The sequence below is a fragment of the Polyodon spathula genome, chromosome 25, assembly GCF_017654505.1.
Source record: "Polyodon spathula isolate WHYD16114869_AA chromosome 25, ASM1765450v1, whole genome shotgun sequence".
Lineage (NCBI taxonomy): Eukaryota > Metazoa > Chordata > Actinopteri > Acipenseriformes > Polyodontidae > Polyodon > Polyodon spathula.
In genome coordinates, this window is record NC_054558.1 from 11,435,007 (window position 1) to 11,461,306 (window position 26,300).

At 40.9% G+C, this 26,300-nt stretch overlaps 1 protein-coding gene across 2 annotated transcripts in view; it reads left to right on the forward strand.

The window, feature by feature from the left end:
• LOC121299468 (sodium- and chloride-dependent GABA transporter 2-like) overlaps nt 1–26,300 on the forward strand; it is a 749,163-nt gene that overhangs the window by 23,178 nt on the left and 699,685 nt on the right. The window contains exons 10-15 of one of the 2 annotated variants that reach the window (XM_041227180.1): nt 5,663–5,775; nt 5,899–6,036; nt 6,522–6,624; nt 7,480–7,580; nt 10,638–10,808; nt 11,051–11,340. The exons of the other annotated variant lie outside the window; for it this stretch is intronic. Coding sequence (XP_041083114.1) covers nt 5,663–5,775; nt 5,899–6,036; nt 6,522–6,624; nt 7,480–7,580; nt 10,638–10,808; nt 11,051–11,254 — 830 coding nt within the window. The 3' untranslated portion in view covers nt 11,255–11,340. Of the gene's footprint in view, nt 1–5,662; nt 5,776–5,898; nt 6,037–6,521; nt 6,625–7,479; nt 7,581–10,637; nt 10,809–11,050; nt 11,341–26,300 lie in introns of those variants that run through there. 2 annotated transcript variants of the gene reach the window in all.

Sequence of the window (26,300 nt, forward strand, 5' to 3'; positions counted from 1 at the left end):
AATATTACAACAGCAAGAGAACATTCAAAGAGGAGATTAAATGTTTAAGAGATACAAATGGCAAAATCATAGAGGAAGAAAAAAAAATATAGCAAATATATTAAATGATTACTTTTCACAAGTTTTTACAAAGGAAGATACTGACAACATGCCCCACATGTCATCCAGTTACTATCCAGTTTTAAATAACTTTAGCATAACTGAGGCAGAAGTGTTAAAGGGACTAGGAGCTCTTAAAATAAACAAATCCCCTGGGCCGGATGAGATCCTCCCAGTAGTACTCAAAGAAATGAAAGAAGTAATTTACAAACCGCTAACCAAGATCATGCAGCAGTCTCTTGACACAGGGGTGGTACCGACAGACTGGAAAATTGCAAACGTAATACCGATCCACAAAAAGGGAAACAAAACTGAACCAGGTAACTACAGACCAGTAAGCCTGACTTCTATTATATGCAAACTTATGGAAACTATAATAAGATCCAAAATGGAAAATTACCTATATGGTAACAGGGTACTGGGAGACAGTCAACATGGTTTTAGGAAAGGGAGATCGTGCCTAACTAACTTGCTTGATTTTTTTGAGGATGCAACATCGATAATGGATAATTGCAAAGCATATGACATGGTTTATTTAGATTTCCAGAAAGCTTTTGACAAAGTCCCGCACAAAAGATTAATTCTCAAACTGAACGCAGTTGGGATTCAAGGAAACACATGTACATGGATTAGGGAGTGGTTAACATGTAGAAAACAGAAAGTACTGATTAGAGGAAAAACCTCAGAATGGAGTGTGGTAACCAGCGGCGTACCACAGGGATCAGTATTAGGTCCTCTGCTATTCCTAATCTACATTAATGATTTAGATTCTGGTATAGTAAGCAAACTTGTTAAATTTGCAGACGACACAAAAGTAGGAGGAGTGGCAAACACTGTTGCAGCAGCAAAGGTCATTCAAAATGATCTAGACAAGATTCAGAACTGGGCAGACACATGGCAAATGACATTTAATAGAGAAAAGTGTAAGGTACTGCACGCAGGAAATAAAAATGTACATTATAAATATCATATGGGAGATATTGAAATTGGAGAAGGAATCTATGAAAAAGACCTAGGAGTTTTTGTTGACTCAGAAATGTCTTCATCTAGACAATGTGGGGAAGCTATAAAAAAGGCTAACAAGATACTCGGATACATTGTGAAAAGTGTTGAATTTAAATCAAGGGAAGTAATGTTAAAACTGTACAATGCACTTGTAAGACCTCATCTTGAATATTGTGTGCAGTTCTGGTCACCTCGCTATAAAAAAGATATTGCTGCTCTAGAAAGAGTGCAAAGAAGAGCGACCAGAATTATTCCGGGCTTAAAAGGCATGTCATATGCAGACAGGCTAAAAGAATTGAATCTGTTCAGTCTTGAACAAAGAAGACTACGTGGCGACCTAATTCAAGCATTCAAAATTCTAAAAGGTATTGACAGTGTCGACCCAAGGGACTTTTTCAGCCTGAAAAAAGAAACAAGGACCAGGGGTCACAAATGGAGTTTAGAAAAAGGGGCATTCAGAACAGAAAATAGGAGACACTTTTTTACACAGAGAATTGTGAGGGTCTGGAATCAACTCCCCAGTAATGTTGTTGAAGCTGACACCCTGGGATCCTTCAAGAAGCTGCTTGATGAGATTTTGGGATCAATAAGCTACTAACAACCAAACGAGCAAGATGGGCCGAATGGCCTCCTCTCGTTTGTAAACTTTCTTATGTTTCTTATGTTCTTATGTTCTTATGTTCTTATGTTAATATTTGGTAGAGCCACCTTTCGCTGCAATAACAGCTTTAAGTCTTTTGGGTTAAGTATGTACCAGCTTTGCACAAAATGTCGGATTGAGATCAGGACTTTGACTAGGCCACTGTAGGACATTCACCTTTTTGTTCTTGAGCCACTCCAATGTTGCTTTGGCCTTGTGCTTGGGATCATTGTCCTGCTGAAAGGTGAATTTCCTCCCAAGCTTCAGTTTTTTAGCAGACTGAAGCAGATTCTCTTGCAGTATTTTCCTGTATTTTGCTCCATCCATTCTTCCTTCAATTGTAACAAGATTCCCAGTCCATGCTGATGAGAAGCATCCCCACAGCATGATGCTGCCACCACCATACTTCACTGTAGGGATGGTGTGTCTTGAGGCATGGGCAGTGTTAGGTTTGCGCCACACATAGTGCTTTGAGTTTTGGCTAAACAGCTCTATGTTGGTCTCATCTGACCACAAAACCTTTTCCCACATCGCAGCTCGGTCAATCTCATGCTTTCTGGCAAACTCCAGACGTGCTTTCAGATGGTACTTTTTGAGTAACGGCTTCTTTCTTGCCACCCTCCCATACAGGCCAGTGTTATGCAGAGCTCTTGATATGGTTGACTGGTGCACCATTACTCCACTCCCAGCCACTGAACTCTGTAGCTCCTTCAAAATGATTGTTGGCCTCTCTGTGGCTTCTCTCACAAGTCTCCTTCTTTTTGAGGGATGGCCTTTTCTTAGCAGTGCCTGGGTGGTGTGATGCAGCTTCCAGTTCCTGATTATTGATCCAACTGTGCTCACTGGGATATCCAAACACTTGGATATTATTTTGTACCCTTTCCCTAATCTATGCATTTGTATTACTTTATCTCTAACTTCTGCAGAATGCTCTTTGGTCTTCATTTTCCTTCAGATTCACAGCCTTACCAATGTTCCTTCAACAGTGGGGTTTTTATCCAGAAAATGTGACAGCAACTTTAATGGTTCACAGGTGGAGGCCAATGGTAAGGTAATTGTGTCCTCGTTAGGGCAATATCTTTCATCGGTGCAAACTTGGAGCTTCCACAACACAGGGGTTGAATACTTATGCAAGCAAGATATTTCAGTTTTTTATTTTTCTTAAAAATATTTCCCAACATAAAACCAATGTCACCTTACAATAATTGATTCTGAGTTTCAGTGTTTAAAAATAAAATATCGAACAGAACGAAATTTCAATGTACCATTTGTAATTCAGTAATATGAGAGAATTGGTCAAGGGTCTGAATACTTTTGCAAGGCACTGTATATATACACACACACACACTCACTAAAACGCTGTCTTCAATACAGAGATAACACATATAACATTTTAGTAAACCAAACGTATTTACTATAGGTTTAGGGGTTTTAAATAAAAATCCAATAATGTAACTAATTATTATAATACTTGTAAGTGTTGTGTCACACTAATAAAGTTACTGGGTGGACAAGTAAACAGTAGAGACACATACAACTGCAGGACTATAGTACAGCATAATGCAGAGATAATAATATTAATATATAAGAATAATTATAACACAATTATAATAATATGTCACTGAAATAACAACGTGGTTGATAGGCAACCCCTATAATAAAATAACAGTAGCACGTATAGTATACATATGCTGGAATATATATATATATATATATATATATATATATATATATATATATATATATATATATATAATATATTATATATATATATTATATATATATATATATAGTATATCTATATATATATGTATTATATAGTGGTATATACATGAAATCCCCTTACAGGGCCCATAGACAATGACTACATGCACACATACACGATAGACAATGAAATAACTACACAGTAACAGGCAATTTTAGACTATACCACTGGCTAGTAGTACTAATCTCAGTAGGGGTGAGAAATTAATTAACACCCAGGTAGACATATAAATAACACAAAACATTACAAACCAGTAAATAATTAAACGCTGCGGGAACAAGCGGTGTTGGGTGCGTAGTGGGGTAAAAATAAAAAATAAATCCCCTTCAGGCAGTGTAGTCCTGTCCACTACCTCCTGCCCAGAAAAAACACAAAACAATCCTACTGTACTCACTAGCAGCCATCTCAGGTATTCAAAGGCACAGTGAGTCCAGAAGAGATGCAGCAACGGAATAGAGGCTCTCTGCAGTTTTCTTTTTTCTTACTCTAACCGGGTATAACCGAAGCAGAATTGTTAAAGGGACTAGGAGCTCTTAAAATAAACAAATCCCCTGGGCCGGATGAGATCCTCCCAATAGTACTCAAAGAAATGAAAGAAGTTATTTACAAACTGATAACCAAGATCATGCAGCAGTCTCTTGACACAGGGGTGGTACCGACAGACTGGAAAATTGCTAACGTAATACCGATCCACAAAAAGGGAAACAAAACTGAACCAGTTAACTACAGACCAGTAAGCCTGACTTCTATTATATGCAAACTTTTTTATGGAAACTATAATAAGATCCAAAATGGAAAATTACCTATATGGTAACAGGGTCCTGGGAGACAGTCAACATGGTTTTAGGAAAGGGAGATCGTGTCTAACTAACCTGCTTGACTTTTTTTGAGGATGCAACATCGATAATGGATAATTGCAAAGCATATGACATGGTTTATTTAGATTTCCAGAAAGCTTTTGACAAAGTCCCGCATAAAAGATTACTTCTCAAACTGAACGCAGTAGGGATTCAAGGAAACACATGTACATGGATTAGGGAGTGGTTAACATGTAGAAAACAGAAAGTACTGATTAGAGGAGAAACCTCAGAATGGAGTGTGGTAACCAGTGGAGTACCAGAGGGATCAGTATTAGGTCCTCTGCTATTCCTAATCTACATTAATGATTTAGATTCTGGTATAGTAAGCAAACTTGATAAATTTGCAGATGACACAAAAAAAGGAGGAGTGGCAAACACTGTTGCAGCAGCAAAGGTCATTCAAAATGATCTAGACAAGATTCAAAACTGGGCAGACACATGGCAAATGACATTTAATAGAGAAAAGTGTAAGGTACTGCACACAGGAAATAAAAATGTACATTATAAATATCATATGGGAGATACTGAAATTGGAGAAGGAATCTATGAAAAAGACCTAGGAGTTTTTCTTGACTCAGAAATATCTTCATCTAGACAATGTGGGGATGCTATAAAAAAGGCTAACAAGATGCTCGGATACATTGCGAAAAGCGTTGAATTTAAATCAAGGGAAGTGATGTTAAAACTGTACAATGCATTAGTAAGACCTCATCTTGAATATTGTGTTCAGTTCTGGTCACCTCGCTATAAAAAAGATATTGCTGATCTAGAAAGAGTGCAAAGACGAGAGACCAGAATTATTCCGGGTTTAAAAGGCATGTCATATGCAGACAGGCTAAAAGAATTGAATCTGTTCAGTCTTGAACAAAGAAGACTACGTGGCGACCTAATTCAAGCATTCAAAATTCTAAAAGGTATTGACAATGTTGACCCAAGGGACTTCTTCGACCTGAAAAAAGAAACAAGGACCAGGGGTCACAAATGGAGATTAGACAAAGGGGCATTCAGAACGGAAAATAGGAGTCACTTTTTACACAGAGAATTGTGAGGGTCTGGAATCAACTCCCCAGTAATGTTGTTGAAGCTGACACCCTGGGATCCTTCAAGAAGCTGCTTCATGAGATTCTGGGGTCAATAAGCTACTAACAACCAAATGATCAAGATGGGCCGAATGGCCTCCTCTCGTTTGTAAACTTTCTTATGTACTTATGTTCTTATGTATGAGCCTGGTCGGCCCTTGCCTTATTCCCAGCTCGCCACAATGTGATCAATTTGTATTGCCTCCTTGCGTAGGTCCTGGACTGGCCTTCATCGCATACCCGCGTGCTGTGGCCATGATGCCTCTCCCCCAGCTCTGGGCCTGCTGCTTCTTCCTCATGGTCATCCTGCTGGGGCTTGACAGCCAGGTGAGTTCATAGATTCTGGACTAGGTTAACATCAAGCCAGCCTGCCTACACTACAGCAGGTAAAGCGAGTCATTGATCTCTCTCTCTCTCTCTCTCTCTCTCTCTCTCTCTCTCTCTCGGTAGTTTGTGGGTCTCGAGAGCCTCACCACGGCAATCTCAGACATGCGGCCTGCCTTCTTCCAGCGGGGCTCTCGTCGGGAACTCCTCCTGCTGTTCATTTGCGTCTCCTGCTTCTTTGTCGGGCTCCTCATGGTCACAGAAGTGAGCGCTATGCTAAGGAACACTGGCGGTGACTGACTTGATGGATCTTAGACGGGATCTGGCGGCTGATGAAAAGTTGCACAAAATTGCGCTCTTGTCTACACATAGTGGACAAGTTAGCAATAGCCCATTATATCATGTATTTTATTGTCAGTGAAATAACACCAAGCACATTTAGTTCTTATTAATAAGTTGCTTGTTTCTGTCACACGGGACGATGCAGTCAAATGAAACATGCTGGAAACTTGGTGACTCACCGGTTAATGCTGTGAGGGAGTGACTCAGTGATTTCTATGGTTCATTGTGCTTGCTAAACAAGCACTATCCCATCACCATGTGTTTCTGATGCTAGAGATCTGAGGCTATTCAGAAGCTCAGCTTAATGCTTCCAGACAAGCTGTGCTGCAGTCGATGTGACCCGACACAGACCGACGTGTTCCAGCTCACCTTGCCTAACCGTCCCATCGCTCTCTCTTGTTCTGCAGGGGGGCCTGTATCTTTTCCAGCTGTTTGATTACTACGCCTGCAGCGGGATCTGCCTCCTGTTCCTCTCCATTGTGCAGTGTGTTTGTGTGGCCTGGGTCTACGGTGGGTGATGAATAGGGCTGTATTCTTTTCATGGGAAAAAGGGCTTATTTCATGGCATTTCACAGTCTAAAATATATATATATATATATATATATATATATATATATATATATATATATATATATATATATATATATATAATAACAGATATATTGCTTGTTCCTACATAATTAAAATACTTATCTGAAAAACAGTAAATGCTAAATTAGAATACTTTGTTTTGTATGTCCATCTTTTAAAAACATTCTATTTTCACCATCAGTGGATTATCAAACAAAATAAATAAAAACATAAATACATGTAAAATAACAACAGACACGTGGAATGTGGGGGGTGATGAAAGGCAGCCTGCAACTCCTGACCAGCTTGAAATCCTGGGCTATCCAGAGGAAGAATTTTCAAAAAAATAATAATAATAAAATAAACAAATACAGGAATGTAATATTCATTGTAAAAGAGATGTTAGTTTCTAAATCTTTTTTAATATCCCCTCGTATAACTTGCATGATATTTCCACCACTCTGAGTGGTTTCCGAAGGCTGTTGCTCTCACATTGGTATTCATTTTAAAGAGTATTTTTCTCTATTGCACAGTCAGACTGCCACATTTCTTTCTTGCAGGGCTGTGATATTAAGCAGTGTTTATTTGTGTTGCTTCCTGGTTCTTGAGAAATCATGTGATATGGTGGTATTGTATCAGCACCCCCATGGAACTGTGCTGACTCTTTACTGTAAGGCGTTTACTGTCCCCTTCAGAACAGTGTGACAGTGCTGGCAGACTGCGGGAGCCCCTGGAGCAGGGGAACTGTGTTAGCATTCTGATCCAGTTTCTTACCGCTTGTGTTTAATTCTTTAGGAGCTGACCGGTTTTATGACTGCATAGAAGACATGATTGGCTACCGGCCTTGGCCTCTGATTAAATACTGCTGGCTCTTCTTCACTCCAGCCATCTGCACTGTAAGTGTCCCACTGTATACACTTCCCATTCTGTTATTTCTTATCATATAAACACAACTATGATATATTGTGCAATGACTAATGCCCTGTGTAAATCACAATTTCACTGGCTGCACGGAAATTGTGAAATTAGCCCAATACCGTGATTTTTATAATTTTAAGAAATAAAAAAAATACATATTATAATAATAATAATAATAATAATAATAATAATAATAATAATAATAATAATAATAATTATTATTATTTGTATTTCATATATAAGAAAATCACCTTAATGAAACTGTACTGCTCTGCTGTGTGCCTGCTTGTACCATTTGCCATGCACATAGTGCTGTGCAGTGATTATATCATCGGGCTACATGCAATTTAGGTGGGAAATTAAAATACTACACACTGTAAACAAGAAAATGGATGTCTCTAAAAATGCTAAAAATGTGTCTGCAGCAGAGCACATAAAGCAGTATCCAGCAGGAGTTTACACAGCGATGGAGGGAAGCTCTTCTGTATGTCCTGCAACGTTACTGTAGGTCACTATCAAGAATCGGCTGTTGACAGGAATATAGATTCATGTATTCACCGAAAGAGAAAGGCGGAAATCCAGAGCAGTACTGCGACTGTTTTACTTGCAAAGAAACAACAAACAGTGACTTCCATGTTCCAGAAGTCCACCGAAAACCATGAAGCACGAAACACATTACATTTTGACCTGACGGAGGCGTTTGTTTGCGTAAATATCCCTTTGGAAAAAATTGGACAACCAAAAGTTACGGAAATTCTTCAGTGAAGCAAATAGTGGAGCGATTCCTTCATGAGCCCAGCTGAGACATGAATACTTATCTAAAGATGCCGAGTATCACAAGCAGGAGTTTATGAAATTGGTAACACAGTCTGGTTGCTTGTCAGTGGTCACTGCTGAGTCGACTGATGCCCAAGATCAGTATGAGTTACACATTGTATTTGTATTTGTTTTGCAAGATCTAAATGGTGAACATGCACGTCACGTACTAGAACTGCAAGCTGTCCTTGCAGATACCTACAGGCTTACAACACCGTTTCACAAGCTATTGTAAAGTGCTGGAATAACTTTGACATTGATTTTGATGATGTCAGTGCATTTATCTCTGTATTTGATGTTTTAAAAAAAAAAAAAAATCTGTACACATAATTTATAAAATAGTTCCGTGCACATTCTGCGAAATACGATTCGAATTATACGCATATACGCACGAATTATAAGCATGTTTACCTAGAAGCGCCAAAACGTAATTTTAACCAGTTATATCAATACATATTTATTTATTAAGTATAGCCTATAATCCTGCCTGTCCTTTTCATTACAATCACCAGTCCTTTTCAATACAACCAGTCTCGTGATCAAATGGCATCTACCTGTCTACATTCTTTGAGTGCTTAAAAAACCCACCTCTGAGTCATAGGTACCCCCCTGTGTATAGCATTGCAGGTTCACATCTATACTGAGATTGAGTGGGCATACTGAGAGTGATACACTGATAAATACAATTGGCTCAAAGACAGAGAATGACCAGAGAGCATGTTCTAGAAACGCTACACGCTGTAGATGAAGATGACTCTGATACAGATACTCTGATCATCACTGATGCTGGGAATGACGGCGACCATTCGTGGGTTCTAAATGAGCCACTCTTAAAGCGACAGTGAGGGCAGTGCTATAGAATTGCCAGCAGCCCTGCCTGTAACAGGACCAACCAGGAGCCGAGCCAGAGGTCGTGGTCATGGAAGAGGCTCCAGAACAGGTGAATCACCTGCCGTGCCAGCTGGGCAAGTTCAGTCTGTTGCAGCCCTGCTGCCGTGTTAGAAACGTATAAATCCGGGGGGGGGGGGGGGGGGGGGGGGGGGGGGGGGGGGGGTTATGCACTTCTGAAAACAGAGTGACTGAAACACCAGGGCCAACACCATACGCCAGACACAACACTGACACTGGACTGAAACACCAGGGCCAACACCATACACCACACACAACACTGACACTGGACTGGAACACCAGGGCCAACACTATACACCAGACACAACACTGACACTGCACTGAAACACCAGGGCCAACACCAGACACAACACTGACACTGTACTGAAACACCAGGGCCAACACCATACACCACACACAGCACTGACACAGGACTGGAACACCAGGGCCAACACCAGATACAACACTGACACTGTACTGAAACACCAGGGCCAACACCATACACCAGACACAACACTGACACTGCACTGAAACACCAGGGCCAACACCATACGCCAGACACAGCACTGATACTGGACTGAAACACCAGGGCCAACACCATACACCAGACACAACACTGACACTGCACTGAAACACCAGGGCCTACACCATACACCAGACACAACACTGACACTGCACTGAAACACCAGGGCCTACACCATACACCAGACACAACACTGACACTGCACTGAAACACCAGGGCCTACACCATACACCACACACAACACTGACACTGGACTGGAACACCAGGGCTAACACAATATGCCAGATGCAATATTTTATATTTTGTTTTCCATTTAAATATGGTGATTCTGCTATGCAAATGTGCAAAAAAAAAAAAAAAAAAAAACTTTTGAGTTTTATGATTGTTTGTCTGTCATTATCATATTACATCTGTTTGAAAAGTGTCGAATTTAACTCAAGGGAAGTAATGTTAAAACTGTACAATGCACTAGTAAGACCTCATCTTGAATACTGTGTGCAGTTCTGGTCACCTCGCTATAAAAAAGATATTGCTGCTCTAGAAAGAGTGCAAAGACGAGAGACCAGAATTATTCTGTGTTTAAAAGGAATGTCATATGCAGACAGGCTAAAAGAATTGAATCTGTTCAGTCTTGAACAAAGAAGACTACGTGGCGACCTAATTCAAAAAAAAAAAAAAAAAAAAAAAAAAAATACCAGTTAAAATGGACGGTGTGGTGCTTCTAGGTTCGAAATGCTGGCGCTTCTAGTGTTCAAGAAAATATCCATGGTTTTCACAGGGCCTTAGTAATGACATCTCTCTCCACCAGGGGACCTTCATCTTCTCCCTGGTCAAGTACACCCTGCTCAAGTACAACAGGACTTACGAGTACCCGGCCTGGGGATACATCCTCGGCTGGTTCCTCGCTCTCTCCTCCATGGTCTTGGTTCCTCTGTGGATCGTCTTCAAACTCACCCGGACCAAGGGGACCATACACGAGGTAAAATCACATTGAGAAATCTCGCATGACTGTGCCTTCATTGGTCAGTTTGATAAATCAAACTCATTCCTTCATGATCAGACCAGTTCGATAGCTACTAACTACTGTTCTGTGCTGTGTAAGGGGCCCTATTTTCTGATGTGGAAATCACAAAGCAATATCTATACACTGTATACTGAGTGTTACAGAAGTGTCTGCACTGATCTGAATTGTCTCTGCTATTTGTGCCCCCCTCCCCCCAGCGTCTTCGTCTGCTATGCCTCCCTGCCAGCGACCTGCCCCTAGGCATCAAACAGAAATCATGCAGCTGTCCTTGCAACTCTGAGCTTCTCACTGCCTGCAGCAAACAGCATGGGAAGAATGGACTGAAGGACTTCAGCACAGAGATGGGGGTCCTGCAGGACTGTGAAGGGGGGAGAGGGGGTCAGAAAGACGCTCTGCTGTGAGCAGCGCTGAGGAAGGAGTCCGGCTTGCTGTGCTGTGAGGAAGAGTCTCCACAGCCTTGCAGAAGATACAGTGTTAAATAACTAAACTATGCTTAACAAAATAATAAAAAGTAAAAATCCTGTATTAAGTTATCCTCGTTATTCAATAGTTGTCAAAGTTCTAAGATCTGTGTGCTGAGGGGTATCCACTGTAACTGCTTACTATCCAGTCAAACACAATTAATCAGTAAGAATTGTCAAATTGCTTTTCTTTTCTTGTCCATGTTTGCAGTCGTTAAGTCGTATTGTGTTCATTTCTAGTAATATCACTAGCTGATCTAGCCTGAGGGACAGTAAGAGCACCAGTTGATCTAACCTGAACTCACAAAATAGCAAAAGCTAAAAAAATAAATAAATAATTGTTGAGTAATTGCAATAAGAAGTGCTCAGGAATAATTAAATGCTCCATGAATAGTATTGATAAGCATTCTCCAGTTCTGAAATGGAGTGGTAAAGACCTGCATGACTGTTTCAGATCAGTTTAGGTGACTGAAACAGATTACAATGAAATGGGATGAGATCTCAACGTAGCAATCCCAGTTTGAAATGGAATGTGATCTCAATGTAGCAATCCCAGTTTGAAATGGGACGTGATTTTAATGTAGCAATCCCAGTTTGAAATGGGACATGATCTCAATGTACAATCCCAGTTTGAAATGGAACATGATCTCAATGTAGCAATCCCAGTTTGAAATGGGATGTGATTTCACTGTAACAATCCCAGTTTGAAATGGGATGTGATTTCACTGTAGCAATCCCAGTTTGAAATGGGATGTGATTTCACTGTAGCAATCCCAGTTTGAAATGGGATGTGATTTCACTGTAGCAATCCCAGTTTGAAATGGGATGTGATTTCACTGTAGCAATCCCAGTTTGAAATGGGATGTGATTTCACTGTAGCAATCCCAGTTTGAAATGGGATGTGATTTCACTGTAGCAATCCCAGTTTGAAATGGGATGTGATTTCACTGTAGCAATCCCAGTTTGAAATGACACACAGTAACATGACTGACCGAACAGACTGAGCTGTTAATTCAGATCATTTACCTTGCTGTGCTGTACAATTATCAGCCAATATAAATATAGTACAGTAGTTGTATTGTGAGGTATATTTTAAGATTTGATTTTAATTGTCTATGGGAAAATTTACCTACACAGTTATAAGTATTTCAGTTAATTATTGTATCTTAATAAAAGTGGGACCCAATGTTCCCAATTAATGCAAACACATTTAGTTAAAATACAAAGATTAAAGTTTCACTTAATAACATATTTAATATACCTTTTTGGTTCCAAGATGCTAATATTAGTGGTTTAAGTATCAGACAAAAACAAACAGATAACTTTTGAAAAATAAAAACAAATGACATGGTTTATTCAGAAGTTTCCAAAATTGAATAAAATTGAGAGTGAATGAATCCTAGTCAACAATCTCCCTCCCGGTCTGTGTGGGCGCTGTACAACAGGAACAGTGTGCCCCGTACTGGATAGTTTGGCAATTCGTTCGACGGTCAATCGGAAGCCATCCATCCAGGAAGGGGGGTGGAGTCACAATACCAGAAGTCATCGCCCTAATGCGGTACGCTATGCGTCAGTCATGGATTCGATGATACGTGACTGAACTAGCTATCGCAGGGGGTGTGACAATGCAATCTGTTCCTTTGTTACGGTTATCGCAAGGACTGAGAAAGGAAACTGTCCATTAATTATGTATCATGAGTGTTTTGTTTGTTGCTAACTGTCTGTGTTTGTCATTGTTAGACAAAAAAACACAAACCCAGGACTACACTGCAGCACTAATGCACCATTGTTGTCTTAGCACACCTGCACCAAGAGCTCTCGCTATCGAGAGAAGTGTCTGTGTTACTGTTGTTTCGGGACTGAACCCCATCGTTTATTCGCTGGCAATACACATTGTTGTGTAGAGCCAGCATTATTATTTAATGGTCTGAAGAAGACCAAAAGAATTAAAAATAACTTCTGTCGTTGTTTGGAGCACTTGCATCACCACTACACCTGTGCACTGCAAATCACTTGTTCACACAGGTGTCAGGAAAGGGAGATGGACGTCACAACGCTAACCACACTGTTGCAAGCGCTTGAGCAGAGATGGGAGACGGAGGAGAGATAGAGGGAGGAGAGACACACAGCGCTGACAGAGAGTGTCGGACTCAGGAACGCACCCCAAGTACCAGCAGGACCAATGATGACGTCCCCTTAAGCAAGGGCGCAGAAGATGATGGGAGGATGAGAACCCTGAGGTGTATTTGGTTCCACCTTGTTATGGACAAAGGAGGACTGGGCCAGTCAGCTAGGCCCCTGTCTGAGTGAGGAAGATGAGGCAGTGTACCAGGCCATGACAAACGAGGAGGCTAGCCAGTATGACCTGGTCAAGCAGGCCATCCTCCAACACCTTACCATCAAGGGGGAAACACACCGGGTGCAGTTATGGGAGTACCAGAGGCCACAGGAGACCCACCCCAGTGTGGTTGCCCAGAGGTTAAGTGACCACATGGTTCATTGGCTTAACTCAGCCCAAAAGACAGGGGTGCAATTGGGCGAGGCACTAGTGCTGGAGCAGTTCTGATGTGTTCGGCGCCATGACCCCAGGATGGATGCGATGGCATAACCCAGGCACACTGGAGGCCATCGCAAATTGGCAGAAGATTACGAGGACTCCCTGGTCTCCACCCGCACTGGACTTCTGACCCCTCTGTCACCTCCACCACCACCTCTCCTTAGCTGAGAACCAGACCTCCCAGACCACCGACCCCAATCAGCAGCGGGACAAACAAGTAACCCCAGTGCCTTCTGCCCCTCTGTGACAAAGTGCCCGCCCCTCTGTGTATTTTCTGTTATATGTTGCGTGTGGTGTGTTAAATGTTGGTGTATAGGCATTGGTACACAGGATATAAACGGGTCTGTGTTTCACGTGTGTTTAAAAATGTATAATTGTATTTAGGCACAGGATTGTACATCACTTCACGTGCATTTAAAGTATTTAATATGTGAGCATGAGGTTGCACATAATTAATTCATGTGCTGGGATTCAAGTGAATAATTAATTGGTAATTGAATCCCAGCACAACAGTATATATAGATGCACATTTTACTCACTCGGGGTTCGGTGTTCGGTGAGTGGTGAACGGGAGAGAGAGGAGAATTAGAATTAAATATCAATTGCTATTGTGTGCTGGGGGGACCAGCACGATACTTGTTTATTCATCTGCTCACCGTGTTTGTTAGTGTGTCTGTCTGTGCATCGTGTTTGTCTGTATAGTCCGTTTGTGTATCTATTTATTTTGGCATAGAGTGCCGTGTTCTGTTTCTGTTTGTTTAACCTGTTTTATTTTTCAATAAACCGGCGCCAGCAGGCGTCACCATCAATTCACCTCATGTGTCCTGTCTTTGTGTTCATCATTTCCTGTTTCTGACGTCACCCACTTCGACCGTCTTTGTGACACCCTCCTGTATGTTTTAGGTGCCAGGAGCCCGGACACATCACCAGCATGTGTCCCTCGGCAATGGAGTGCAACACGGCGACGTGTAATCTGGCCGAAGTGTGAACCTAGTATGGGGCCAGAGCAACGAGCCGACACTGGTTCACGCTTGGGGACAGGTCCAGTCTATTGAAGGTAAGGATGTTGAAGGCACTGGGGTACTAGTATACCTACACTTCATTATAAATGGGCAATTACTGTATAGTATAAACCCTGCCCCGGGCACAGGACAGCCTGTAACACAAGTAATGGCTCCCACGTCTTGTCAGCCCAAGGTCATGCGGCTTTTGCATAATATCCCTTTTACAGGGCACCTTGGCACTGATAAAGCAAGGGAATGGATATTGGCTCAATTTTACTGGGTAGGGCTTCATAATGAAGTGTCGAAATATGTAGCCACTTGCCCAGACTGCCAGCTAGTAGCACCGGGTCGAGTGCGCCCCTCCCTTTTGGTCCCACTGCCAATCATTTCCACTCCCTTTGAGCAGATTGCAATGGACATAGTGGGCTCTTTTGCTACATTCTGATTCCGGGTATATGCATATATTAGTGGTGGTAGATTATGCAACATAATACCAGGAAGCAGTTCCATTGAGGTCCACTAGTGCAGCTGCAATAGCCAAGGAACTAGTGTAGAGTATGTTGAGAGCAGGGATCCCCATGGAGGAGGAAGCGTGATCGTCTGGGGCGCTTTTGCTGGATCCAGAGTCGGCGACTTGCACAGAGTGAGTGGCACCCTGAACCAAAACGGCTACACAACATTTTGCAGCGCCATGCAATACCCTCTGGTATACGTCTAGTTAGTCAGGGGTTCATCCTACTGCAAGATAATGACCCAAAACATACCTCCAGGCTATGTCAGAACTACCTTAGAAGAAAAGAACAAGACGGTAGGCTTCAAATCATGGAATGGCCAGCACAGTCTCCAGACTTAAACCCCATCGAGCTGGTTTGGGATGAACTGGACAGAAGGGTGAAAGCAAAGCAACCTACAAGTGCAACACATTTGTGGGAACTTCTGCAACAGTGTTGGGAAGAACTTTCCGAACAATATTTGATTTCCTTTGTAGAAAGAATGCCACAAGTGTGTTCGGCTGTTATATCTGCAAAAGGTGGCTACTTTGAGTCAAAAATTTTGATTAAATTTTGTTAAACAAAACGATTCCATGATTTCTTTTTTATCTCCAATTGTTTATTTGTTCTATGCTTTAATTTCAGAGTACATTGAGACATTAAACTGTGTAAATTTCATTAAAAACTGGAAAAATGGAGGTGTTCTAAAACTTTTGACCGGTAGTGTGTGTGTGTGTGTGTGTGTGTGTGTGTGTGTGTGTGTGTGTGTGTGTGTGTGTGTGTATATATATAATTATATATATAATTAGTTCCCAAAGTGTTGAAGGCACAAAACACAAAAAAACATTATCACTGATTACAAGTTTTAATCCAGACAGAAGATCACAGAGATGTGATCCGTGTGTGCTGAACTAGATATAGGAATGTCTCCCTATCAGTGCAATGGAACGGTCACGTCACTCGGCCTAGCAGCAGTGATGTCAGACCGTTATCTTTGAGGTTCATTTTCTTGTAAAACCCCCAAAATATTAATACCCCATTGCACATCTACACCCCCTGGACTATGTGTTTGCAGAGCGTGGTTCCTTAATTTGCTATACCTTTTGAGATACAGGTGTATAAAAAAAAAAAAAAAAATGTCTTAATCATTTCTTTAAAAAAAAAAAAGAAAAACAGCTGTTTTTCTCGCCACTCTGTATCTAAAAAAGTATTCAACCAAATGCTACCCTGTTCACAAGGTTTGTTGAGCCTGCCAAGCCGACCACACATACATATTTTCATGCATATTGGTGGTGTTTCACCTCCTTTAGAGCTGGTTGTAAACTTCTTTAAACAATACCTTCGTTCAAACCTTAACTATGTCTGCGCGACCGCTACCATGATTACATCACATCTGATTTTTGGACATTTCATATATATATATATATATATATATATATATATATATATATATATATATATATATATATATATATATATATATATATATATATGCTGAAGGAATTAATGTTCTAAGATTGTGAGGAAGGGAACGTGACTCTCTGACAAGGAGTGACTCACCAGGTGCAGCTCAAAGGTATAACACTGCCATCTCAAGACGGACTTAACACGTTTAATTTCCAAAACAGTTTGTGGCACATTGACAGTCACATGCTGCATCTTATTAGGTAATCTACTTTCTAATTTTAAATGAACTGAATGCAGATAGTGTTACATATTTCCATTTGCACTTCAGTGGTTTTCTATTCGTTATGAACAATCAGACCAATATACAGTAGTCTCCACTTATTGGTACACCTGGTAAGAATACTTCAGCTAAGAGAACACCTTGTCTGTGTAACAGGTGCAAAATGGATATGCACCGTTCCTTTAAATTTGTTAGAAATAATTTGGGGATTTAATAATTAAATAAGTAAAGGTCAAGGTCAGTTGTCCATATGGGAGCAGGTCACTTAGGTGAGGCTGCATATCTTTTTCTGTAGTGTTTTTCTGTATTGTTACTGTCTATTTTGTTTAGTGACTGCATAATCTTTCCTTAAACGTTTAACTACATATCTTGTACCTCGAAAGATGTAATAGATTCTTAACTACTGTACTAAGAATTGATTGAGAATGATAAAACGTGTTTACACATGTCTGTGATTAAATGCAACAGAGGGTTATATGAATGCGTTTCTAATAATTCTCAAGTTATTTTTTAATTTTTTTATTTTTGTAATTAATGCTGTTTATTTGAATGACTCCGGGCTTGCTATATTCAGATCCCGAAGCTGACTTTGTCAGAGTGATAAAACGAGACCTGAACCGAGAAACCGTGTCCAGTCTGCTGTGTACGGAGTTTGCAGTGCGAGAAGGGATCACACACACGCAGATAAAAAACGCAGAGTACAGAAAAGAGAGGGTTACCCCTGCTTCCTAAGGGGTGTTCTCAGGAGACTATATCATTATATGTAAGGCTGCCCCAATTGTTTTACTAACTTGGCTTGTGTCTTTGATACAAGTTAGATCTGCTTTGACAGTTGTACTTATTTGTTTGGTGCTGGCCAAGGTTGCCCCAATTGTTTCTACTAACTAATAATATTTATTTTTAAAAATAATACAAACATTATACACAATAAAAAAAAAAGTCTGTAAATAGCAACAAATTCAATGAACAATAAAACAAACATTCTATTTGTAAACAGTTTAATACATGCAAAACAAGATACAAATGCAGTTTTTATAAAGAGGAAAACATAGATATGCAAGATGAATAAAATAACCTCTGTAAATAACACCGTGTCCATTATGACTATAGGCACACTTTTGTTGTTGGCTCACAGGAATGTAAACAGCTTGAAAGCATGCAAAGATGAACAGCGGGGTGTACTGCTCTACTGCTGTATACTCAAACACTTCAGCACCATGTCTTCATCTTTTCCACAAAATAAAATCAATGTTTTCAAAATCCCCCAATCACACATCACATTCTTTTTTACTGCTGGTGACTGAATCACTCTTATGTTGACGTATTTAATTTGCACTAATAGCAAGCAAGTAAACAACAAGTAAATATAAAAGCAAGTCACTATAAAATAAAAGTAAACAAGTAATACTGCAAATCAACTGCAGCACAATGAAAGTCAACACTATATATACAGGTTTAGATCACTGGGGGGCTGATGTGATATCTTCCATTCTTTTCAATGCACTCACACATGCAAGGGATGTTTGCTGAAATGCGACTGGATAAAAATATCAGACATTCCACCCCCCCACCCCCGACTGCAAAACACATTCCACAGCATTCACTCAGCCTGTACAGCATGCTCACTGACAGACCAGGCTGAAAGAAACCCCATAGAATAGACGGCAAACCTTGATATACTCTACAGCATGGTACTGGAAGTGCTCTGTCTTTTGACATACATGCGTAGGTCCTGGAACTGAAGTGAATAAGCCAGGTAGGCAAACATTCCAGCTCATGTGTTCTGAGAAGGCAAGCAGAACTTCTGACATCTGTCTATGAAGCAATGGACACATTTCCAAATTAAGTCATTTATCCTTAAATAATATTTTTAAAGTTCTAAGCCCTCAACTGCGTATTATATGCAGAGTCCAAGGCTGTTATAAGATGTATTTTTTTCTTCATATCCACAGATACAAGTAAAGTTTGTATTCCTGCTGGTCTTCCTGATTCCTGCTCCTGTCTGAGTCAATAAGACTAGTGTAATTCCTGCAAGAGAGAATGGATTACAAATACAGGGTGGTCAGAAAGTCAGAGGTAAGAGAGTTGCATTCAACTGTGACCTCAGTTCCTTCAATACTGAGCAATCACACATGCCAAATGTAACAGAGTGGAGGCTTGGCAAGAACCGGCAACCCTGCACAGTGAGCATCTTAACCACTGTGCAAAACAGCTGGACTCGTCTACATTCGTGACTGTAGGGGCTTTAATCTCATCATATCAGGATGAATAATGATTTTGAAAGGTTCTGCTGAATCTGCTGATCATAAATTGATTTGCAAAGAAATGTCACCCTACCCAGTACACACATCTTTACCACATCATAATGAACCAAAATAAAGCTATTGTATCTATAGGCAGTTAAACGAGGCAGTCTTCCCAGCGACAGCGAGTGGAAGCGACAGCGAGTGGGAGAAGTACAGGCGTGGAAAAGTACAGAGCAGTTTCGAAGCAGAAAGGAGAAATTGCATCTTGAATTGCTTTAATCAGAAAACAGAGGACATTGGGGAAACACAGCAGCAGCTCAAAGTCAAACAGCCGCGTGTGTTTTTCGGATAACAAACAAGCTGAAACTCGGAGCAGCTGATTCAAATTCAGCGCCGTTTTGAGACACGGGCGAGGGGAGGAGCCGACAGCACAGCAGAACAACGCAGTTAAACGAGGCAGTCTTCCCAGCGACAGCGAGTGGGAGAAGTACAGGCGTGGAAAAGTACAGAGCAGTTTCGAAGCAGTTGGAAAGCAGGTTGACAGCTGCAGAAGAAACTAAACTTCAAAAAAAAAAACCTCAACATGGTCTTCAAGCCAGTAATCTGTGACACCTGCTTGATGTGGGAAATCCGAGAAAACCCAGCCGAGCTAAACCAAGTGTGCGTAAAGTGCCGCGCGATCCAGGACTTGCATAAACTAGTAAGTATGCTAGAAATGGAGCTGGAAGAAGTGAGACAGCAACAGGATCTTGAGGAACTGGCACACCCACAATTCATGGAAGTCTGCATCACCCCTAACAGACTGAAAGCCACCAGGGAGATAGAAGGTCAGAACAGCTGGGTTCAGGTAGGCAGAAGCAGGGAAAAAAAGAAACTTCGTCAAACACAACCACCAGAAATCAAAACAACCAACAGATTTGAGTCACTTCAGAATTTTGATGAGCAGAACCAACAACAAGAGAATGAAAGGAACAACATCCAGGACCCTATTGACAGTGGTGACCAGACAGCAAAAAGAAGGGAGGTCATGATTGTTGGGGACTCCATATTGAGAAACACAGCAAGTTCAATTCGCAGTTTGGACCCCCTTACTACAACAGTGTGCTGCCTTCCGGGAGCCTCGGTCAAGCACATCACTGAAAACGTGGACAGGCTCCTAGAACGAACAGGAGACGACCCGGTAGTAGTCGTCCACATCGGTACAAACAACATTGGAAGAGACAGACCAAAATCCCTGCAAAACAAATTCAGAGAGCTAGGAAGGAAATTAAAAGAGAAAACCAAAACTGTGGTATTTTCTGGTATACTACCCGCACCTTGCAAAGGACCATATGGACAGCTGGAAATAATTAATCAAAACGAATGGCTGAAGACGTGGTGCACACGGGAAGGCTTCACCTATCTTGATCATTGGACCACATTCTACAACGAGGACTATCTGTATAGACGGGATGGACTGCATTTAAATAACAAGGGAACTAGTCTACTCGGAGAAAAGATCCTCGAGCAGGTTCAGAAGCATTTAAACTAGAAAGGAAGGGGGGAGAAATCAACAAAAAAAACAGAAGGGAGACCGCATCAAAACAAGGACAACAACTCAGGTAAGACAACCATTAAATGTATTTATCTAAATGCTAGAAGTATCAGAAACAAAATTCTAGAACTTGAAGCTACTGCACTAACAGGTAACTATGATGTGATAGGTGTTACTGAAACTTGGTTGTCTGAGAGTGATGGGGACGAATATAATATTTGTGGGTATACACTGTATAGGAAAGACAGGCAGGACAGAAGAGGAGGAGGGGTAGCGCTATACATAAGAAACAGTCTTGAAGCCCAGGTGTTAAACCTGGACAAAGAAAATAAAACCGAATCAATATGGGTCAGAATAACAGACAAAAATTCAAAAGGCATAATAATAGGAGCATGCTATAGACCGCCAGATTCAGACGGTGAGCACAATAATCTGTTATACAATGACATTAGAAATGTGTGTAGCAAAGGAGAAGCCATACTAATGGGGGATTTCAACTTCCCCCAAATAAAATGGGAAAACCCGGTGGGTATCGCGAAGGATGAAATAGAAATGGTGGAAATGACAAATGACTGCTTCCTAACACAATTTGTCAAGGCACCCACTAGAGGGGAGGCATGCCTTGATTTAGTCTTTTCAAATAACGAAGATAGAATAACTAAAACAGAGGTCAGAGAACCACTGGCAAACTCAGACCATAACATGGTCTCATTTGAAGTGTTTTTTAAATCCCCAAAAGTAAAGACTAAAGTTAAGGTTTACAATTTTAGAAAAGCAAACTATGAAGGCATGAAACAGAGACTAACAGAAGTAGATTGGAGTAAAATAGAGAAAACACCCACAGAAGAAGGATGGTTGTTCTTCAAAAATGTAGTACTAGAGGCGCAAAACAATTACATCCCTAAAGTAGACAAATCTAAATGTAAAACTAAATTGCCAAAATGGTTTAATAGATCAATTAAAAAAAAATATTCAGCGAAAAAAGGCACTTTACAGAGCATTAAAAAAGGACCAAAAAGAAAGTACGCAGAAAGAGTACACGGAACTGCAAACGCAAGTCAAAAAGGAAGTTAGAAAGGCCAAGAGAGAAATAGAAATGAAACATTGCTAAGAGAGCTAAAACCAATTCCAAAATGTTTTTCCAATATTACAACAGCAAGAGAACATTCAAAGAGGAGATTAAATGTTTAAGAGATACAAATGGCAAAATCGTAGATGAAGAAAAAAAAATAGCAAATATGTTAAATGATTACTTTTCACAAGTTTTTACAAAGGAAGATACTGACAACATGCCCCACATGTCATCCAGTTCCTATCCAGTTTTAAATAACTTTAGCATAACTGAGGCAGAAGTGTTAAAGGGACTAGGAGCTCTTAAAATAAACAAATCCCCTGGGCCGGATGAGATCCTCCCAGTAGTACTCAAAGAAATGAAAGAAGTAATTTACAAACCGCTAACCAAGATCATGCAGCAGTCTCTTGACACAGGGGTGGTACCGACAGACTGGAAAATTGCAAACGTAATACCGATCCACAAAAAGGGAAACAAAACTGAACCAGGTAACTACAGACCAGTAAGCCTGACTTCTATTATATGCAAACTTATGGAAACTATAATAAGATCCAAAATGGAAAATTACCTATATGGTAACAGGGTCCTGGGAGACAGTCAACATGGTTTTAGGAAAGGGAGATCGTGCCTAACTAACTTGCTTGATTTTTTTGAGGATGCAACATCGATAATGGATAATTGCAAAGCATATGACATGGTTTATTTAGATTTCCAGAAAGCTTTTGACAAAGTCCCGCACAAAAGATTAATTCTCAAACTGAACGCAGTTGGGATTCAAGGAAACACATGTACATGGATTAGGGAGTGGTTAACATGTAGAAAACAGAAAGTACTGATTAGAGGAAAAACCTCAGAATGGAGTGTGGTAACCAGCAGTGTACCACAGGGATCAGTATTAGGTCCTCTGCTATTCCTAATCTACATTAATGATTTAGATTCTGGTATAGTAAGCAAACTTGTTAAATTTGCAGACGACACAAAAGTAGGAGAAGTGGGAAACACTGTTGCAGCAGCAAAGGTCATTCAAAATGATCTAGACAAGATTCAGAACTGGGCAGACACATGGCAAATGACATTTAATAGAGAAAAGTGTAAGGAAAAGGGCACGCAGGAAATAAAAATGTACATTATAAATATCATATGGGAGATATTGAAATTGGAGAAGGAATCTATGAAAAAGACCCAGGAGTTTTTGTTGACTCAGAAATGTCTTCATCTAGACAATGTGGGGAAGCTATAAAAAAGGCTAACAAGATGCTCGGATACATTGTGAAAAGTGTCAAATTTAAATCAAGGGAAGTAATGTTAAAACTGTACAATGCATTAGTAAGACCTCATCTTCAATATTGTGTGCAGATCTGTTCACCTCGCTATAAAAAAGATATTGCTGCTCTAGAAAGAGTGCAAAGAAGAGCGACCAGAATTATTCCGGGCTTAAAAGGCATGTTATATGCAGACAGGCTAAAAGAATTGATTCTGTTTAGTCTTGAACAAAGAAGACTACGTGGTGATCTAATTCAAGCATTCAAAATTCTAAAAGGTATTGACAGTGTCGACCCAAGGGACTTTTTCAGCCTGAAAAACGAAACAAGGACCAGGGGTCACAAATGGAGATTAGACAAAGGGGCATTCAGAGCACAAAATAGGAGGCACTTTTTTACACAGAGAATTGTGAGGGTCTGGAATCAACTCCCCAGTAATGTTGTTGAAGCTGACACCATGGGATACTTCAAGAAGCTGCTTGATGAGATTCTGGAATCAATAAGCTACTAACAACCAAAAGAGCAAGATGGGCCGAATGGCCTCCTCTCGTTTGTAAACTTTCTTATGTTCTTATGTTCTTATATAACAGCGCCACCTTCTCGGTCTCCACAACCTTGGCCTGGGTTAGCCTGAGGTGTCGGTGAGCGGCTACCAGCACCGCTAGAGACCTACCTCCCTGTTGCCTGACCTAGCTCCCCCATTAGGTCAATCATTGCTCCCGTCACCACCTGGAGCACTCCTGCGTCCGCCTCAATTGCCAGTTCTTGCAGCCTCGCCGCTAGCTGCGACTGTTAAAGCACCAGTATAGCCATTGCATTCGCTGCCCGGACTGATAACACCAACGATGCATATTCTTTCTTAAGCATGGCGTCAGTAGTCCTGCAAGGCTTGGTCGGTAAGTGGGGTCTTTGTCCCCCCCGGTGAAGGTGGATCCTTGCACCAGTACCGTTACCGTGTCCCCGATGGTAGGGAACGTGTCTAAGCCAGCTTCTTGGGCTCCTGCGGTATATAGCAGGGACTCTGCCATTCTGGAGCCTGAGGGAGCAGACGCTGGGTTGCTCCAAGATGAGCGAACCAGATCTAAGAAGTCCTGGCATAGAGGGAGGGCTTGTTGTGGGTACCCTTTCTGTTTCAGGCAACGGTTTCCCTTCCCCTCCTCTTCTGCTGGCCAGGGAACGTCTGTGGCAGCAGCAGCGCGCTGCATCAAGGCTTGGAACTCCTCCCTCTGTCATACATGCAGAACGGTTGCATGGTAGTGTGTGCGTGCAGGGGTTGCATGGTGGTGTGTGCTTAGAAACTCAGCTGTCAGCTGATTCCCAAAAACTGGGCTGAATTCGAAAATTATCTGAAAAGCAAAGCCACCCAGAATTTGGACAGCACACAATATTCAAGACGAGGTCTTACTAATGTATTGTACAGTTTTAAAATTACTTCCCTTGATTTAAATTCGACACTTTTCACAATGTATCCGAGCATCTTGTTAGCCTTTTTTATAGCTTCCCCACATTGTCTAGATGAAGACATTTCTGAGTTGTTGGAAAACATGGATTGAGAATTGATTGGCAGTTTGCTACGCATGTGGACTGGCAGAGCTATACTGGAGTTTTTTTCTGAAAAGAGACTAATATTGCAGATAGCAGACTGTTTGGTTCAAATTGAATGTACTGCTAACAATTGATTGAGACATTGCGTCTACAAGTTTCTTGCCGAGCATTGACTGCAAGCTAAAAAGATAACAATGCTGTGGACCAGAAGGGGCCAGGCTATAAGACTTTGGAATGCAAAGCATAAAGGGGCTAAAAGGCTCCCAGGAACTGGCGTTGGACCCAGAGGTTCTCAGAGAGATCGAAAGAGATAATGCCACTGGGATCAAAGGGGCAGATTTATGGACCTTTTTTCTCCAGGACTGTGAAGAATGCACTGAGTTCAGAGGTTGTCACACTAGACTACACACACACACACACACACACATACAGACACACACACACTAAATTAACAGAATAATGTGTTGTACCTTGACCATTGGTTAATGTCAGAGAAAGGGGAGGTGGACCATCTATACAGAAGGGTACTTAATGTCATGCAAACATTGTAATGAGGAGTATTCTGTTTGTCCTGTACCTGGGACCAGACTCCCTGCATATTTCAATAAACCTGGCAACTGATTGAAGAAAAGGACATCTTCTTGAATCTACTTAATCACCATCATTTTTTGTAAGTTACTTCATGAGTCAACAAAAAGTCCTAGGTCTTTTTCATAGATTCCTTCACCAATTTCAGTATCTCCCATATGATATTTATAATGTACATTTTTATTTTCTGCGTGCAGTACCTTACACTTTTCTCTATTAAATGTCATTTGCCATGTGTCTGCCCAGTTCTGAATCTTGTCTAGATCATTTTGAATGACCTTTGCTGCTACAACAGTGTTTGCCACTCCTCCTACTTTTGTGTCGTCTGCAAATTTAACAAGTTTGCTTACTGTACCAGAATCTAAATCATTAATGTAGATTAGGAATAGCAGAGGACCTAATACTGATCCATTCTGAGGTTTTTCCTCTAATCAGTACTTTCTGTTTTCTACATGTTAACCACTTCCTAATCCATGTACATGTGTTTCCTTGAATTCCAACTGCATTCAGTTTGAGAATTAATCTTTTGTGAGGGACTTTGGCAAAAGCTTTCTGGAAATCTAAATAAACCATGTCATATGCTTTGCAATTATCCATTATCGATGTTGCATCCTCAAAAAAATCAAGCAAGTTAGTTAGACACGATCTCCCTTTCCTAAAACCATGTTGACTGTCTCCCAGGACCCTGTTACCATAGAGGTAATTTTCCATTTTGGATCTTATTATAGTTTCCATAAGTTTGCATACAATAGTTATTCTGACCCATATTCATTCAGCTTTATTTTATTTGTCCAGGTTTAACACCTGGGCTTCAAGACTGTTTCTTATGTATAGCGCTACCCCTCCTCCTCTTCTGTCCTGCCTGTCTTTCCTATACAGTGTATACCCACAAATATTATATTCGTCCCCGTCACTCTCAGACAACCACGTTTCTATAACACCTATCACATCATAGTTATTTGTTAGTGCAGTAGCTTCAAGTTCTAGAATTTTGTTTCTG